We start from the raw sequence: 20,337 nt of genomic DNA, 5'->3' as shown, positions 1-20,337 counted from the left end.
CAATTCTCTCATACTTAAAAAATTACCAAACGCGAATGTTACCGCCCACTTTTAATTCGCCAACTTCAGGGTTCCGATTCATTAACTTGTTGATGGAGGACCGCTCGTTGAGTGAAGGAATTGCTCACAAGTGTGTGAATTAAACGAACTGCGTGAGACCGATGCAATAGGAGGAGGAGAGACCGGTAGGCGGTGACCCGTTTGGAAAAAGTTCGTTACGTCATCAACCTATCTCCTATAGGGTTGATGACGTCGATTTTTCGTCGCTAATAACTCCAGAGGTAGGCGAAATTTATACGAAGCAGGAATCAAATGGATCGACCGAGTTAGTAACGAGGAAGTCCTAAGAAGGGTAGGAGAGAAGAGAAGCCTCATGAAAACCTTAATAAGAAGACGGAACAACCTTGTAGGCCACATCTTGAGACATGATGGCCTGATGAAGACAATCGTCGAAGGACAGGTGGAAGGCAAGAATGGAAAAGGAAGACCTCGAACAAAATATATGGAACAAGTAAAGAGAGATGTGAAAGAGAAGAAATACGTAGGAGTGAAAAGATTAGCTGATAGGAGAACTGAGTGGAGAGCTGCGTCAAACCAATCCTAGGATTGTTGACCAGTGATGATGATGATGAGGCATTCACTGATACTTTTAATGTTGTGGTGCATGTTGATTAAAACTTTACCGCACTCAGTCAAAGTCCTTAGAATGACTTTTAGAATGTATTCCTGTTGGAGTAATATTTGAAAGTTGGCGTTTTAGACGCTGAAAATACGTCAGATATCGTATGTGTGGCTGTGTCATGTCGTCAATTACTTGCATCTAAAGTAGCGGACGCGTCGAACTCGTAGAAGAAAACATTGTGGAAAGCAGACAATCCCTCGTTCTTTGCATGCACGTCAACCTGTGTGCCCGAGTGGTACCAAACTACACCCAAGTTGTCTCCCTTTTCACAAAAAGAAGAAAAAAAGATTAAGGTAAATAAGCCCAGCTTATAAAACGAAACCGTGCGTCAACAAAAACGCGGTTTGAGATCGCGGAGCACACGTCTCCTTATCTCTTTATCATATCTCGAGGCGCGTGACCAAGGAAACAGCGGAATGCGGGAGGACCAAGAGGTGAGATAGGCCCCAGTGTGGAGTGGGAGTGGAGTCATTAGGTGGAGTTTGAAGAGGGCGCTGCGTTCCTCCTGAATTATTTCCCACGTCGGCAGGGCGCGCTAAGCAAGTCTCCGCCATTACCAGCCCAGCATCCACCCAGTTCAGCCACGACTCGCAGCGCGAGTGTAATCCTTATCTCGTCAGGCATTTTTGGAACTCTGGTCGGAGAGTGTTGTCAATTCCTTGTGGTCCGTGAAGACGTTGGATACTCATAAAGGGAGGGTCCTGTAGGAGATAGACCCTCTCCGATGGGACTTCACATTTCGTAGACCCCGGACGAAGAGAAGAAGTTTTGGGCTAGGGAGATCTTCAGTGCATTGGATTCCCTGCCCCCTTTTCCCGTAGTGGTGATCTTGTTGGTTTGGAGAGATTTCTTCGAGTACGAAGAGGTGAAAAGTGAACAATGTCGTTGAGAAGCGGTGTTGGCAGGGGTATCCTCCTGCTGGTCGCGCTGGCTCTCGTGTCCGTGACGGCTGAGACAGAGCTCAGTGACCCAGATGCCGAAGTTATAAACACCAATGAAAAGAAAACCTTAACGAAGGGGAACGTGGACATAGCACCACACGCCGGGAGCATGTGGGATAGCGCGACGTACGGTGAGTAATTGACCCCTTTGTGAATCAGTAACTTGTGTTATCTCGGGCCCAAAACCGCTTAAGGTCTTCTATGGGACTTGAACCGATCCAAATACCGATTTATTGTGATATTCCAGCGTTAGATGCCCAGAAACCATGGGAAAAATTCATGCGTCATCGAACTAAAGGCGGAAGGATACATTTTTTTGACGTCCTTTTGATGCGTGAAAAATGTTATCCTATCCCTTGTGGCTTGAATGCTTTCCTGAGTTTCTCATTAGTTCTCTTGGGTCCTCTTTCATCAGATATCCCATTCAATACTTCCTTTTGCAGACATCCCTCCTCTTTCCGCGGCATCAATCCAGCGCACCCGATTCTTATGGGCTTTATCTGACTAATTATGCCTTGATGATGAGATACATTTCTGATTTATCTATCATTCTTTTTGCCCTTTGCCTCTCCTCCGGAATCTTTGATCTTCAGAATTTATCTGTACTGGATTCTTTTGTTCCAAAATAATTTGAAGTGAAGCCTACAAGAAGCCGTCGGCCTTAACGATACAGCAATTTCAGGTTTTTTGCCCCTCCGTCTCTTTCCTTTGATCCTTACTGGTATCATGGATAAAAGTTAATATAATCTGTAACTCGCTTGCGTTCTGGTAGTCAAATGAATCAAAGAATTTTTGGCCCGTTCGATTTCAGGTCAACTTATCAGAAGCAGGAACTGAATATCAAAGTAGAAAAACGTGGAAGAGCTTTGCGTGTTGTGACTGGATAAAATACTTGTGTTAGTGTTTAGGAGAAAATGGCACGATGGATTGAAGATGAGGTTTAGTTAGGAGATGATTGAAAAGGTTATGTGGTGTAGACTTAGGAAGCCTTAGGAAAAAATAGAGGAGTCGTGAACTACATGGGGGGTAATGAGGAGTGAGTGGAATTATGAAGACTCTTTAGAGAAAGGTAAAGCGTTTTTGATGATACTTTTACATTCTATTTAGGGCTGTAAAATTTTACGAAAATAAGGGAAAAGTTTGTGAATATCGTCCTTGACGTCAGGGTTAATTCGGCTGAGAGCTGGAGTTTTTGAGACGAAAAGATGCGTTAAATTTGCCTTTTTGAGATTTGGATGATGTAATTTAGTTAGAAAAACTGAATCACGTTATTGTTTTTTATGTGTTATGGTGAATAATTTTTGTTTGATGCTTAAATTCAAATTTGACGTCATATTTTGACACTTGTTTGACTTAAATAAGTTACTTAATTGTGAAGATATACGTTTTAAATATCCCGAGTATAATTTTGACTTTTATTTATTTTTACTCTTCAAAAATTACATATCGATAATGATCGGAAAGGGTGTGACAGAATCAGGGAAAATAAAGATGTTTTCTCTGGAAAATTTAATTAAGGAATTTTGTAATAGCTTAGTTCTATCCCTTGGCGAATAAATAAATTGATAGATACGGAGATAAATTCAGTAACCAGCCAAGCATAGAATTTTTTTCTCGGCCCTATGCCTGCACTTGATAATTTTTATCGTTTGGAGTCTTTTCAATGACGAGGGCCAAACTGGTGCATTTTGGTGTGAATCAGGTATCACCATTCTATTTAGATATAAAATTCCATGGTCCATTAGACTTGGGTAATCTCTAGGAAAACTTCAAAACATTTCAGTTGGATTGGCAGCTTTTAATGCTTTTCAAAACAGATAAATCGCGAATTTAAGAAATCCAGTGGAAATATGTTCTTAAAAATTGATATTTTTGATGGGTTACAACGTTATTAAAATTTTTCTTAAAATATTGAGACTGACTGGCTCCTATCCCACGTTCGAATAAAAATTAACCATGAACTTCTTTCTCAGCATGAAAAATTAAGTCTTAAATGTTATTACTGGTTATGGACAGCGTTTTCGAAGCAGAATAATCTTCTCAATTTCGTGTTTAAGTCCCAGTGGGCTGTTTCGGTTTGCAAACTGCGAAGCTTTTCCTCGTATCAGTCTGGTTATCGGAGGGCCTTCTAGCGCCCACCATTTTGTTCACGCTTTCCCTGCTGGGCGTGGCCGTCATCGCCTGAGTCACCTTTTGTTTCTCGTTATCAGGCCCTAAAACGAGTCATCACAGCCTGTTGTAATTTACTTCTGTCCGATGAGTATATTGCACCAAGTAGTAAAGTAGGTGGCCGCGTTCTTCCGCGTTGTTTCCGTCTAACTTCCACGATGCAAACCGTATGAAATAATGTAAATGACGAGCCTTGGGGTCACTTTATGGAAGGTATTCATCATCATGTAAATGACAAGATTTATTTAGTTATTCCACGTAAAAATTTGTATTTATACGGCTGGGGTTCCGTAATACAGCATTTTTGACCTATTGATGTGGATATGTTGCGACACCCGGGTCTTTTGTTTTCATAAAAATGTGATGTGGGACCAAAAAAATTATTTACTGTTTACATGTTGACAAATGTACCGCTTACAGGCTGAGATCATAGTTTAACGGGTTTAACCCTTACCTTCTGGAATATTGGTGTCACGATTTCGTGTCATTTACTCTTTTATCTTTTCAATATTCAGAATTATTAGTGCGAGATAATCATTGATGGAACGAAAACTATGAATCATCTCGGACTGGGAAAATATGGTCAAAATGGAGGCAGTATTAAAAAATAGCAAAAGAATTATTTAATTAGGTTTGAGTATTGGAGAAGAATGGATGAAATTGATTTAAGGCAAAAAGTATCTCGTGCCTAAATTGTTTACGTAAGAAAATAGCTAATTGTTTGCGCGGCACTAATGAAGAACCAAGAGATAAGAGAATGTTACCCAGATGGTGAGTACTGATGTGTTTATTAATGGTCAGTATGGGAGATGTATATCACTAAACCAAATTTTAATACGGGTGGGTGTTTACGGTATCTATAGTCTGAATTATTTTCACACATTGTAGATATTAAGTCGATTTGCCATATCGACAGTCAACGTTCTAATAACTCGATTGGTATACAAGGAAAAAGAGATACGAGACAATCTGGGAAAAAGTCTTACGGTTGTGGGAGATAAAATGGAGTTGTTAGCCTCTGTGGGAATAATTCCTGGATTGTGTTAGGGGGATATAGTTTTTGAAAGAGAGGAAAAAATGCATAAATGTGTCACTGAGCTTGGAAAAAAATTTAGGCACGTAAAAAGAGGAGAAACATATGGTTAGACCAGAGCCATCTAGATAGATGCTTTCACCTAGATTTTTCCTACGTGGATTCCATTGAGATTCTTTCTAGATGGCTCTGGTTAGACTGATGGCAAAGTAGTCACGACGATTTCCGCCAAGAAAACTGTCAGGAAAGGAGTATTTGAAATGTAGAATGCTGGGAAAACCCCCCAAAAAACATATATTCGCGTGGCGGATTAAAGGTCGTTCGTAAATCCTCGTATCGCCCGAAGGTATGCAATACTACGTCGCATGACAGAGATGCGGGGTAACATACGTATATCTCCTTTGAAATATAGTGGAACTTGATAATTCGAACATCAAGTTACCCGTTAAAAACTTCGAATTATCCAAAACTTCGAATCAAAGAAGCCCTTAATAAATAGGTCCAAAACAATAAAATTCTTATTTCCAATCTAAACTCTTTATTAAATTAACACTCTTGAAATATAAATACTTTGATTAACGCCTATTGACAGCCTATTAAGATTAAAGATTTTCGCCTATTAAGATTAAAGTAACCTTGAAACAGGAATATTTATTTCAGCAAACTACGAAGTAAAATATATTATTAACATTTTTATTCTAACCTTAAAATGTCCTCAGCAACATCTCAACTGCTGTGCACTACCAACTTAACTGGTTATCGTTTTACGTTTATACAAGATGTCATTTTCCACAATAGCGTTAGTAAAGCCTATTTCCCGATGGATTCGCAATTATTTTGAGTCGCAGATTATAATTTATACCTTAATTTGACACACCAAAAAATCGAATTATCCAAAGTAAAATTCGAATTATCCATGATTTTTTTAGCCTTGTTTGAATACAAAATGCTAAGGACCAAGAGAAATATTCGAATTAAAGAAGTTCGAATCATCCAGGTTCCACTGTAATAAGAATTACGAAGAGCATCTGCGAATCGCATAATCGTTGTATATTTAGCCGCAGAAATAAAAAAAATGCGTTGGAAAACCGCTTAAAAAATTGACATTCTTATATTTCCTCAACAACGGCCCACCAATTTTTATCTTCTGACGATTGTGATGTTGTGTGAAAAATATAGAGGCCAGTTTTTTTTCATTTTTTCCGACACCTGCTTCTCTAGCTATATGCGGCGATAAATCGACGACCTTAACCCTTTTGAAAATAATTTCATGACGTCATGAGTAACGTCATGAAATTATTTTCAAAAGAGGTGTTCGCTTTAGACTTATTTAAATATACCGGGACTAGCCGAGGTAATAACTTTTACGGAGTCACCCGCAATGCACAAATTGTACGAAAAATCCTCAGGGGAAAAATCATTCGCATTGACCGAGATTTGCTCTCCGGCTGTGGTGCCGTGCGCACGACTTGGACTGCTAGTCGCATAATATTGTCAGCAGTCCATACCACCTTATCCGGCACAGCCCACAAATTTCCACGGGAGGGAATGACGCCTCGGTAGCTTAACTGGCTAAAGCAATCGACCGGAAATCGAGGGATAGGGGTTCGAATCCTGGTCAAGGCGAATGATTTTTCCTTTGTGAATTTTTCGCTCAATTTGTGCATTGCGGGTGACTCTGTAAAAGTAATCACCGTGGCTATTCCAGGTATACTTAGATGAGAACATATTTTTAATAATCGGATCTTTGTGGTTTGCGGAAAATAGGGCTCCTGTGCTAACTGGGTTGAGGCTGTATGGTGAGTAACACAGCCTCTAGACTTTCCAGCACGAGTTGTATGCGTGCCTGGGATGCACTTCCCTAACCAAAATAATGAGCTCATTCCGGTATCTGCTGAAATAAATCACACCTGACTTTTATTGTTCCACGCAGTTGATCCTCCTTTGCCAGCCAGCCAATACAACGGCGCTGCAACCGCATTGCTTTGCTTATTGCTGCCGGTGAATCCCACAAACACTGTCGAGCTCTCGTAAACACTTCTCGATCTTCGTTTGCCGCGAAAGAAGTTTTACTGGCTGTCCATGATTCTTATTAATATCCCCTTAAAATTTTTTTGATCCGTGGGTACTTTCTGAATTGCATGAGAAGCGCATATACAAATGTGGATATGTACTTTCGTTCGGATATACCTGCTCTCAGTATACGTGGAAATCTATGCACAGTGTGTGTAGTGACCGGGAGAATCCGGAATCATGCGTGAAGTGTTCATATTTGCTCCAAACTGGATTTTAAAAATCTTTTATTTCAAATTTATTTAACATAAAATTGTTCCAATTCAATGCCCATTTTCAGGTATTTTTACACGTTTTCTGTGCAATGTATCGATTACATTTAAATTGCATTTTATGAATACATATATTTTTTCTATACAACTGTTTAAATTATGGCGAATGTTTTAAGGTGCCATGTGAGACATTCATAAATTAAGAGTAAAATTTCTATAGCCAAGTTTAAGACTTTAAAGTAGAAACATAAAATAATATATAAATTTAATACTAGTTGAAAGCATTGAAGTAATTTTGAGTGTTTTAAAATTCTAATATACATCGCAATAATCACGTAAGATTATCCTGGAATTTTGTTCAATTTCCCTGCACAACTCGGAACTGTACATGATTTTTTCCGCTTTGATTGACTGGACACCCTGTATACATCTCTAATATTCGTATAGTGTATTTCCGCCCTGAATTAATAATTTCTCCGATCCGATCAATTCATTACTTCCTTTTTGGTGAGATATTAACTTTGGAACCAGTCGCACAGTCTTTTCAATATGAGACTAATATCTGTGGAAAATTTGGTGGAGTTGACTGAAATCATGGAATGTGTGGCTCGCCCCCACTGTACACACGCCTCGTAAACACCTTGGATACCTTGTGTTTTATAGCACGTTACTATCCACGTTGACCGCGCTCGGTCAACTTAAACTGGTACAAATTTTCAGCTTAACCCCTTGCGCTGAAATGAAGAGTCTTGCTTAGTCATGAACTTGTAATGCCTAATCGCGCCATGACGAGTGTAGCTCGTCATCAGATTTTCATAAATTTGGAACTATTTAGGGGAACAATATAAATATTTTGAAAGTTTAACAATTTTACAACATCCATAATGTACACAAATACTCATATTTCATGAAATATGATGCATTAGAAGGAATAAAATGATTTTATACGAGTAGTGATGTCTTCTCGATGTTTAATAATCACTTTTTGTTTCTCTGTTCTAAGTCGATTACTGGCAATAAAATATAATTTCACTACCCAGCAATCCTGTAAAAAAGAACCACAGAAAAAATAAATTGAGGATAGGAGCACGATATTTAGAAATAAATTGAAATGTAAGGGGTCAAATCTCTGTGGTTGCTTACATTTCCGTCGACATGTTGTGATTTTGTAACAATGCGTATATGACCGGTAAATAAGGCATTTAGGATGGTACTGTACGATATACCAACTTAACGCGACCATTGTAAACATTTCGATTGCTGGAATAGTTTTTATAATCGATAAAATGTATAACTGCTCATTTTACAATGACGTGTGATCAACGGCACATTGTAGTATCCACCAAAGTAAGACCAAGTAAGCATTTTAAATTGCCATTTGTGTGAAATATTTCTTTTTGTCTACCATGGGGACTACATATATAGGAGTCAAACTGATTGTTGACGAGCTGACTTTGTGGAATTCCATGGATAGTGATAGTTGAAATAGCAGTAGTATTTTTCCACACTATTTTATTCTTTCTCGACCGATTTCAATGCTTACGCATCATTATCAAGAGCTGTCTAACATAAGCAGCAGCTAGCCTGGTATTTATATTGAGGGTAGGTGCTGCCTCAATATAAATACCAGGCTTGCTGCTCCTTAGTTTAGACAGCTCTTCATAAAGATGCGTAAGCATTGAAACCGGTCGAGAAAGAATAAAAAAGTGTGGAAAAATACTACTGCTGTTTCATTTATCACTATGCACATACGAGGCCCAATAGGGTGGTTTCCTATTATTTTTTTATTGCCTAAATCGAAAGATTTTTACTCCTGGAGTACGCATTTCACGCTTGTATTTATATTTGTAAATGACGATATCTATTTTTCGCGATTATATGAAAAGTGAACATTTTCAAGCGCGCGAAAACGCGACGGCTAAGTATGAATGCTGGGAAAAGCCCGTGTGACGTCATTCTGATTCCCGCTGCCGCAAGTGAGGTGACCTTTGGGCGCGGCTTTGAGCGCTGATACGACGCAGGATGCTAGCAGCTAACAGAGTACCATGCTAGCAGGTAGCGCTTGGCTTAAATATGGATGGCTACCTTATCAAACGAAGAAAACTTTCCGACCTTTTTAATTAATAGGTGATTTAATTAATAGGTGATTATTAAGACATGTTTCCCTGATCTCTGTGCCTCATGCATGGATTGGTAATCTCAGACGATGTGAAACTCCTCTCTACTCGTATAGAAACTCGGGCCCTGTGACGTCACGTGGAGTGGCATCGCATGGACGCCAATCTGGCCTTTTTCGAATGCGGTTAAAATTGAGCATTGCCATTCGCCTAAACTGGGATTTCTAATACCAAATAATTTGTATAATATGAATGCACTAATGGTGGGTAACGAATCGCAATCAATGCATTTCGGTTTCTTTGATGAAGGAAACTACCGTATTCCCTCTCACAGAAGGTTGATTTCTATTCTCTCGGTGGCATTTTAATTGGCTTTCTAAAATATCTGCGTCGCGGCGCGGTGATGAGTTCAATGGGATCCACTTTTTTCCAGTGTTTTGCAGTAAAATGTTTTTAATTGCGAGGAATAGCATTGAAGTCTTATGAATTTGATAAATAACATCATCATGATTATAAATTTCGGTTGATACCCCTTATTATACCTCATTTCCCCGTGAAACACGGTTCAATTTGTCCGTCAGCGACGCGAGTGGCGACTTCTGTAAACTCATTTAAATGCGCGGCGGGCGATAGCGCATCATGAGACCGACTTAGGGACCCTCTATTGTAATATTCGTAGGATAGTGGTCTTCCTTAAAAGTAGGTAGTTGTTTACAACCAATTTCGACTTACGGCCTACGTGTTTCAATTTTACCTCGGTTTGTTATACTCACTTTCTTGTTCGTTCCTCAGGGAAAAATCATGCAACTCAAATTTCAACCACTTACGGATTACCTAGAGCGCTGAAAGTTTTGGGATCGCTTGGAACTGGATGGCAATGCAATTTTCCTACATTTTGACCACGATTGGAATTTTATCTCGAGTAATATTCAGAAATAAAATATAAATGTAGAGTTCCAAAAATGGCCACTAAAATCCAATGGAGTCGCTGCAATCATAGGGGCAATAAAATATCTTGATGCGTAGTTTTCCGCGGGGTTGTCTAGATGATGTCTCCATGTTCCTGGGTTTCACCGCGTGGATTTTCTTTGTGACGATAGTTTCGCCGGTATTCCAACCGGCGTCTTCAGGTCGAAACTATCGTCACAAAGAAAATCCACGCGGTGAAACCCAGGAACATGGAGACATCATCAATAAAATATCTGTTTGTAAAGCGTGAAATATCTTTGGATTATTAATTACCGCGGGTGACCCAAATGGAATTGTGTGGGCAATTAATTGTTGTGTCGCTGATCTTTCATGCTTTCGGAAAGTGGGAAAGCATTTTCATTTCTCACCACATATTTTTTTTTCTCGGCGTATGAAAGGGAATTATAGTCTTAATTTCATAAAATCATTTCCTGATGTTAATGCGAAAACATCTATTATCATCCCCAAGTATATATGTCGCCTTAGAATGTTAATTCTATGGTTGATAAAGGGATGGAGTAAATTTTAAGGCGTAAGCTGTGTTTTGCGAATAAGATGCAGATGACACAAAGATTGCTTTGACATCATAGTGCCTAATTATTTTTTGTTGGGATTCTTCATGGATACCTAAGAGACATCGGAGAAAAGTATGCACGGATAAACCGATTGGTGCCACAGCATTCCATGAGAAGCTATTACCACGGTAATCTCAACCTAATTACTACTTTCAGTTCTGCGCTGGGGCAATTAGAATATAAAAATGTGTGTGAAAATATTCATGACTGCGGGCAAGGTGGGCAGTTCCTTTCCCTGGGCCACCTAGTTATTCTAGAAGTGGGAATGTCCAAATACTTAATCCGGAATTTGAACCGCCACGAAATTTGGACGGCCACGAAACGTCGGGAAACAAATCCAATAAGTGCGCAAGGCAAACCCGAAAAACATCATCAAGGGGACTGCATATAAGAACCCCACTCCATCCTATAGAAGGATGAATACTGTTGCCACTTCGGTTGCATTTTAGTCGGTTTCCAAAATTGTCCGCGTCGCGGTGAGTTTCAAAATTCACTTTGTTTTTCAAAATTTTGCCGCATAGTGTTTTTAATTGCAAGGAATAGCATTGATAAGTCATGAATTCGATAGATCGCATCATCATGTACACAAAATTCGGTTAAAACCTCTAATTATACCTTATTCCCATCCGTAAAACTCGGATCTTTTTGTCTGTCAGCGACGCGAGTGGCGACTTTCGTAAACCCATTTGAATGCGCGGTGGACACATTTGAAGGGCGATTTGAGGATCCTGTTTTGTAATATTAGTTGTAGAAACAGAAGAAACATAAAAACAACACGAGCGAAATTACGTGTCGTGATCGATTTGTTCTACGCTTTCCATGCAGATCCCATTTGACCGAGGTTGGTCTCAAATATAAGGTAATATTTATGCTGGAGTTTCGTTTTCAATTGATTGTTAAAATTTAGCTAGGATTAATTCTTAAAAATTAAGAAGTTTTTTTAACCTCGGGCGTATACGTAGGACTGCCCTTTTTTTCATTTCAAGTTTTTTTTACAAGAATTTTTTTTTATATAGTTAACCGGAGATAAAAATAAATGTTATCCCCTTATTTGGTGTAGTAGAATTTTCGGAATGAATATACTAGTCGTAGAGGTTATTTCTGTTGAATTCCGTGTTTGCTTTGCTTTTGAGTGTTTTGCCCAAATTAAATGCAGAGATCGAGTGAGCTAGGATAGCAATACCTATCATAAATCAAGCGGCACCATTGCTTCCTATGCATTTCACAGTGACTAGCATTTGTGGTGAAATCGTCTGATATAATTCGGATATTACAACACTCTATCTCTAGTATGTGCCAAAATTAATATGATTAGGTGTAGATAATGTAAGCTTTAACTGGTTGCGGCTTAAGTTTTAGTTTTTTTAGCCCCTCGAAAGAGGTAAGCTGACCCATTTTAAAAATAATCGATTAAAATCAACCTCGTGATACTCTTTAAGTGTATTCTTTGCCCTTAAGTAAAGAAATAGGTCATTTCTGTCCCATGTAGATTTCCTTGTTACCCTATTTCTTTTTTTTCTGCTTGAATTGATCCAGGAATCGGTGAATTTTATTCAGTGGAGGCAGAGTAGGTTCCCCAAGCATTATCTTAGTTATTTTTCATTCTTAAGTTATAACTTGCGTTTTAACCTATAAGGTTGGGAAGCTATATATATATGTACTAGTTTATGCCTCTCTAGCAGTTTTTTGTTTCCTTAACATCGACAGTTCTTTTTCTCTGAACGTTGTTAATGAGCATAAATGTAATTAGCGTAAGTAAGGAAGGCATATTGCCTGTCTCTTCTATGTATGCAATCCTCATGTGTTGTATTTATAGCAATACAAGATGGTGTATAATAAGTGTCACTCGATTGTCAAACAAATAAAAGGCGTGATAAATACCGATGACAACTAGATAAGAAGCTTTGCTATTTCTGGAATTTACAGACAAGGAGTGAAGCATTCTTACCCGTTTCAATTTAGTCCCAGTGGACCAATGTTCTTTTTACGTAGGCAATATAGATAAGTAGGCAAACTCAACCGAAAATTTACATCGGTGAGGAGGGCTAAGTCTATTGCAAGTCAACCATCATCGCCTTTAAATTCCAAAGGTGTAGAAATTCCTTTAGTGCATAGACCAATTTTTTTAGAAAGTTACCAAAAAATGTTGAATTATGCATTTATATACATTTTTTGGTGTCCGGGTGAATTTTGCGTGAATAATTAGTCACTGTGATTATGCATGAATTATTCATGAATTTTGCATTGTCGAATCATGCATTTATAAACATTTTTTGGTGTCCGGGTGAATTTTGCGTGAATAATTAGTCACTGTGATTATGCATGAATTATTCATGAATTTTGCATTGTCGAATCATGCATTTATAAACATTTTTTGGTGACCGGGTGAATTTTGTGTGAATTATTAGTCACTGTAAATATGCATGAATTATTCATGAATTTTTTTCTCCAACCTAGAATTTCGAAATTTATTGTAGATGTATGCCTTACAAAGTATTTAAAAATGAAAAATTATGCGAATAACCTACGCTAACTAAATTTTTGTTAAGTCGGTTGCACAGAATATGTTATGGGAAATCTGAGAAAATTTTGGGGGATGCAATACAAAAAGCTATGATGAAATACTTTAAAAGAAGGAAAGAATTTGAAGATTATTCGTGCATATCACGACTGCGACCACACAATTAATGAATCTTTATAAATAGATATGACCGTGATGTTGATCCATGTACGAACCGCAGATTTGGCAGAGAGACCCCCAAAACAGAATAAATAAGATTTTTTTCACAAATTTAATGGCTTTGTAATGCTGAAACTTCACAGATCCGCAGCATGACGCATGACGGCGTGATTAAAACAATCATCGACGGACAAGTGAAAGGAAAGAAGGCCAAGGGAGGCCCCGAATGAGTTACGTAGGACAGGTTGTAAAAGATGTAGAAGAGAAGAAATACGTCGCTCTGAAAAGGCTAGCGGGTAGGAAAGAGAGGAATGGAGAGCTGCGTCAAACCAATCTTACGATTGTTGACTGATGGTAATAATGAATCCTAGAGGTAGATATTGGTAACGATAAAAAAATAGGTGCCCTCCTTCCTTCTGTCCAGCAAAGGGTGGATTTGAGGATGGAAGCTGCTGTCGGCATTAGCAGGAAAAAGTGTGCTGACGCGGCTCATTGAGTAGGGGTGGGTCGTATAGTTATAAATTGAAGAGCTAGTGTGATAAATAATATCGTATTCCCTTGTACAGGGTGTCCTGGAGAATCGGAAATTATGCGTGATTTTTTAGTCCCGGGAATAATGTATGAATTTATTCATGAATTTTTGCTCCTACCTTGAATTTCTAAAATCTATAAAATATATGCAAATGCATGCTTTACAATTTATTGAATACATTTTAAATTGCATTTTATGAAAACGTGTATAACTAACATCTATATAACCCTTTAAATTATGACGAAATTCTTGAGGTGCCAAGTGTAAGCCTTCTATCAATGAGTGTGAGTCTTCAAATTAGGAACATAAAATAATACATAAATATAATATTATTTAAAAGTATTGAAGTAATTTTGGGTGTTTGAAAATTCTTATCCATCGCAGTAATCGCGAAGGATTAACTTGGAATTTCGTAAAACTTCTGTGGAAAATCTGAAAATTTTTGCTATGATTGGCTGGATACCTTGTTTTAGTATTTTTTCTCTAAAGCGGAGCTACTCTTATGAATCTATATCCTGAATAATTACGAAAGGTTAGCAAAATCGCTTATATAAGATTTTTTCATTTCATAAATCATTTCCGATGGTTGCTTTAGATTTGAATGATAACAGAACTTTCATTTCTCAAAAAAAGTGTCCGATAATCAAGATGGTGTATTAGGTGACGCTTATTTCATGCGCCCTAAGCTCATATTAATTCTTGTTGCGACGAAAGGCCTATGTCGGACAAGCAAAATGCGGCGATTGTGTTATTGGTTAAAGCCCATTCCTAAGCTCAGACTATGAACTCTATTGCCTTATTCACAGTCAATGCAACGAAGTCGAGGCCGGAACGCTAGTGAAATTCTTTTGTGATTTGAACCTGGGTCAACATGTTTGAACCAGGTTTACAGTTGGCACTTAAATAGGACCCTTTTATCGCTGTCAATTCGGTAATAATATATGCTCATTACTCCGGCTGGATAGTCTTCATTGTCGATAATTCCCACCTTACATTATACATCCATTTTTATAAACTCGCATGCGCAGTAACGCGGCAACTGCTCCCTAGTTGAGCCTCTTTTAGTAATATAAACTCCATGATTTAGCCGATGAAATTTAAAAGTGCGTCGGAAAACCGATTTAAAGATTAAAATTTTTTCATCTTCTGTCGATTGCGATCGACTTCATCGTTCCGCTTAACTTAAATTTCATTAGGTATCAACTTCAAGTCAAATGCGTTTATCCCCCTAAGTATTTCGATCGCGAGACTTCGATTGGTCCGTAGCCAGCTCCATTGTAATGACCATCCATGTGTTCCACCTTTGCTATTTTCAGAGGAAGCTATAACATCATCCAAGATTCAGAACATACGAATTCAATCAAACACGAAAATCAATACCGTATCTAAGAAGGAAACTTTCAAAATCCGACCTCAGATAAGTCCCACTGACGGGTGACGATAGCGTATATTTATCCCCTTATCGGCAAACTTTTTTTTATTTCATGCGTCACTATCGATGGTTGCAACTCATGTGAACGACTGGAGAGCTACCTTTAGTCGACAAAATGACCGATAGTCAATGTGGCGAATCGGTTGATGCTTCTTTCATATATCGTAAGCTCTTATTATGGGAGTTAAGACGCACTGCCTCAGTGTAAAGTTTCTTACGGAGTCGTGCCATGTCAATTTCCGTCTCCCTTAGAAGCAGTCACCTATCTCTTTCCTCAAGAGAAAGATTAGTGTTTTAAAAAAATTATGCCACTTTGACTTATTCGCTATATTTTCTAGCCTAAAGAAAGGCGGAAGACGAAAATTCGAATTCCAGTCAAAGTTAGAAAAAATCTATAACTCTAAAACCGGTTTTTCAACTGAGCTGCTATCAGGTAGGAGAAAGGTATTAACACGCCAAGAGTTATCCTCCCCGTAGGTGATCCCCAAGTTAAACGAAAACCTGGTTTCGGAGATATTTATTTTTTCCAATTAATTAGCATTCGGATTTTTCACTTTTCGGAAACTTTCTCCTAAGTTAATCAGTAGCTCCACTTATGCGTATTATATACGTATACGTATGCGTATTATATACTGATTTGAATGTGTATCATTCATAGTAGCCGTAGCATCACGTGAAACCATCGAGAATCCTAGTCTTTTTATTTCACTTTTTGTCAGCATTATTTATTCAGTTCTTGTGCTGATTGTGTCCACCATGGACAAGTGCACGTCAGTGAAATGTTGAATTGGTTAATATTATATTCCTATTGTGATCCCTCTCGCTCTTGAAGATTATATGGCGTAGATCTGCTTTTCTTTTGTGTATATTACAATGAAAAGCTGTCAACTAAAGCAAGTCCTGTCCGGCGAAGGAAGAAGTATTCGAAAGAACCGCGATTTTATGATCGTGAATTATCAAAAAAAAATCTTCAATAAATCGACCATGAAACTAATTGTGTATCAATTTCATTTGGTAATCCAATTACCTATCTTCAAGTAATATCGCGGGTTGCCTATTGCACGGGAGAAGCCTATGTAAGACGTGTTGCCCACTATACGGGATGCCTGTAAAACGGGTTGCCTGTAGTAAGGGTCGCCTATTAAAACAATGTAAACGTAACAGGGATGGTTCTACGCATGCAATTAAGATTCTAGTGGTAGAAGACCGAGATCGCGTGATGGCTGACTACTACAATAGTATTTGTTTTCATATTTTTTAATTCATTTGGAAATTGATTTCTATTAAATTTAATACTCACAGAGAAGGAGAAGAATCAGTACTTCAATAAAATCTGTTCGTAAATATTTAATTTGCTATGTTTTCCAGTTCCTTTAGTAATGTTGAAGTTGGGCTCCGAATGATGGCCTAGCCCTTCTGTTTTTCTGTAGCCATCATGTGAGCATTTGTGTACATTTGTACCCTCAGAGGCTGGCTGATAACATACCATACTTTGCTCTACATGTTTGTAGCCCGTGATGCCCATAAGTTTGAATACAATCTCAACATGAATTACCATGTCACTTGAGATCCACTTTGAAACCAATATTTTCAGTAATGGATTCAAAGAAACATTTAATGCAATCAAGATACTGCATGTAAAGATTGACCAAGTCCAAGTTTTTTAAAGCTGGGCATTTTGGAAAAACTAAAAATCACTTATGATTGCATTAAATTTGTTTACAACTCATATTTTTATAAGTTGTTAATTTTATTTTTTAATATTCTTAAATCCATGAATGGAACTGAGAATCTCAAGGTTAGGCAATCAAAGCTCTCACCGCATGCACCTTAATTTTTTAAAAGTATTCTCTCACATCTTGCATAATTACAGACAGTATGTTTGCATCTATCACTAAGGGCCAAATAGGGGATAGGGGCATTGTATAGATTTGTGACCAGACTCACTGATTTTGCTGGATATGCCTTCCTTTTTCTTGATATGTGAGCATCTGGCTTACTGTACTGCTTTGTGCTTTTCTAAAGTTTAATGCACCAAATGTTGAAATAAAAAATATTATATTTTATGCAAGATATCAGCATTTTTTGTTTCAGGCTTTTTTTGTAAGATTTTTTTTATGTAAAGATGTAATTTAAAGAAGAATTTGCTGTGTTTTTAAGACGAGTGTTGGTCCTACTCTTGAGGAACAGCCACAAAGCTTACTTGCTGGTCTGTTTTCTAGATTAATTTGCACTTCCAGCTCTACTATCTGTAGCAGAAATCTGTCTCCTGAATTGAAAGACCTATATTGCAAAGACCATATATTCCATTTTACAATAAATACCACTGGTTAAATCTAGCTAATTTCATCTTTTATTAATTGCTAATTTTGATTACATTGTTATATGACTGATTGAAAGCCTTCTTCCAACCCACTGGTGCCCTCTACCTCTCCAACCAAACCGGTAGTAACTCACTCCCTATTTCGTTTCTTATGCAAACGAGCCTACCAATTTCAGAATGCTACTTTACCCTAAAAAATTATGTGCTAGTATCAGAATTGATGGGTTTGTCAATTCAAATTATTTGCCTTCAGTATGAGCGATGCATTGCCATTCATATTGTGGTAGCAAACTTTAATGCCATGCTAAGTAGGAGAAGTCTTCAATGTAATTTTTTAATACTTTTTTATTGCTTCTACCTACTAGTTGTTGATATTTAAATGTGGTCGTTGTCTGATTAGCATGGCCACCCTTCAGATATAGAATAGAATATCAGGGAAAATGTCAGTGTCACCTTTCTTTAATAAGTAACACATCTATTTTTTGTCATCTTCTCTTGTAAATAGTTAAATTTATTAATGGAATGAAAAAACTTTTTTATTTTAGTATTTTTTTTATTCCATCAATTTATTTTAAGATATGACTAGTTTCAATGTAGAGGCATCATCATTGGATACCAGGTACGCCGCTGCATCAAATTAATCACACCTTAAAATTAATTGGCTGAATAAAACAAAGTTTTTTTGCTTTATCATTAAAATGAACCTCCAAAAAGTTGAGCCTGAGACTATAGAGATAACAGATAAATATATTCAATATTTGAACATGCCATTCATGGGCTCTTTGTGTTAGTGAGATTGCTCAATTGGGGCTAAGTGCATGTGTCACAATTCATCAATGTCTAATACATTTTTATTAATTAGCCTTTCCCTTTTCCCCCAGATTCTCTACACAGCCGAGTTGCCCCTCCGGACCACACCGTCTCTGGTGATGAAGTAGCATATGTGATCACAGAGGCGAGGTTGAGGGAGATCAGGAAAGAGTTCATGTATTGGTACTTTGATCAGGGAGGTGATCAGAACCATGGCGATTACCAAAGAGACATCCACAGCTCAAATCCACAAATACACAAGAACTTCAATTTCCAACTGCCATTCTTTGGTTTCAGATTCAACTACACTAGGGTGAGTCCATCTATTGACAAATGGAATCGTAAGAAGCATGAAATCATTTCAGGTATTTTGTTATGTTGATCAGACTGGAGGAAGTTTTAAATATAAAGTGAAGGAACACAGAAGAAGTGAAACATAATGACGGAAAATCATCTTCTTCAAATCATTTATGCCTGTGTAATCATTTTATCAACTTTGACATAGATATTTTGCATTGAAATGATGAAGGGATTAAATTAGATTTTATGGGAAAATTTGAAACTTTATTTAGCCCAGATGGAATTTGTAATGATGTTTTATTCTTTCCTTACCCACCTTTGTTAAAGGTAAGAGTCCCCATGTTGAAAAAATCTTCACTTCCACCCACACCCCGCTTTGTTGCCTTGTTTATGTCATTGGCCTCCATATGTTCCCCCAAGCTCTTTCCCCCTTCCACTTCCCACTTGCCACTTCCATATAGGTACCCTCTCCTCATACCTTGGCTCTGCTAGAAATACATGTCAGAGTATCTGTTTCATCACCTTGAAATTACATAAGAGTGTCAAAACAATGGTCAGTAGAAGAGTTGCATATTAAAGTGTGGGAATAAATTTTTCTATATTTTATCATTTTATCTTAGGAACCAAATACATTTTTACTGGAACTGTAATTGCATGATGAGGCTAGTTAAGACTAAAGTAAGACTATAAAATTTCTAGGGTTGTCTTCAAGCAATTGAAGGTATTAACTGGAGATGATACCAATTAATATCTGCAGGCTCATTTGCAGGGAGCATAGATACACCATATGGTATAATTTTGTTTGCCAAGTTTAACTGCCACTGCATAGGATGCCTTTTACGTATTTTTCTGAAGCAAATTTAGTATTTGATTATCTTTTCATTCAGTTCTTTTCATTAGTTATCAAAGGGCAAAAAAGAGGGTACCTATATACATAATGCTTAAGTGTATGTATTGCAACCAGTGAGAATTGTTTTACCCATTCCAATCGAAACAAATTTGATTAAATGTAATATTTTAATTTGCAACTTCTGTATTGCAGTTGTCTATGCATGGATACTTGGAGTTCAGTGATCCTCCAGAGCACTACACATATCCGCTTGTGTTCCCTGTTAAAGAGTGGCCCAAGAGAAGTGATCCATCATTTATTGGCATTTTTTTCAGCAAATGCAGGATAGGTAAGTTCATGAAATCATGTTATAAGGTACAGAAAGCTTTAAATTATTTGGCAATATAAGAAATTGACCTATCTGATTGAAAATTGAATCATTAGTTTCAGAGTAAATCATGATACCATATTTTCCCAATTTTAAGACCCTTTCAAGCATTTCACACTGGTCTATGTTTGGCTGTTATCCCCATACCTTTAATATTTCAAGTATTAAGTAGTCATCATCTGTGGTGATTAGTTAGAGGTGTTCAATATTTGAATAATCCATTCCTAATAGGTCTTAAAGATAATTCTTAATAACTCAAAATTCACTTTTAC

General features: G+C 37.6%; 1 protein-coding gene across 2 annotated transcripts in view; it reads left to right on the top strand.

Moving 5' to 3' along the window:
- Nucleotides 1-1,147: 1,147 nt before the first annotated feature.
- Nucleotides 1,148-20,337, top strand: part of LOC124162051 (protein mesh) — a 54,169-nt gene continuing 34,979 nt past the window's right edge. The window contains exons 1-3 of one of the 2 annotated variants that reach the window (XM_046538390.1): nucleotides 1,148-1,754; nucleotides 18,620-18,861; nucleotides 19,891-20,026. In XM_046538390.1, coding sequence (XP_046394346.1) covers nucleotides 1,562-1,754; nucleotides 18,620-18,861; nucleotides 19,891-20,026 — 571 coding nt within the window. In that variant the 5' untranslated portion in view covers nucleotides 1,148-1,561. The remainder of the gene's footprint in view (nucleotides 1,755-18,619; nucleotides 18,862-19,890; nucleotides 20,027-20,337) is intronic. The other variant, XM_046538391.1, reaches the window with a different exon arrangement.

Source organism: Ischnura elegans, chromosome 7 (genome assembly GCF_921293095.1).
Source record: "Ischnura elegans chromosome 7, ioIscEleg1.1, whole genome shotgun sequence".
NCBI classification, from domain to species: domain Eukaryota; kingdom Metazoa; phylum Arthropoda; class Insecta; order Odonata; family Coenagrionidae; genus Ischnura; species Ischnura elegans.
Note: the sequence above shows the minus strand (reverse complement) of the source record. Positions and strands in the feature narration are given on the sequence as shown.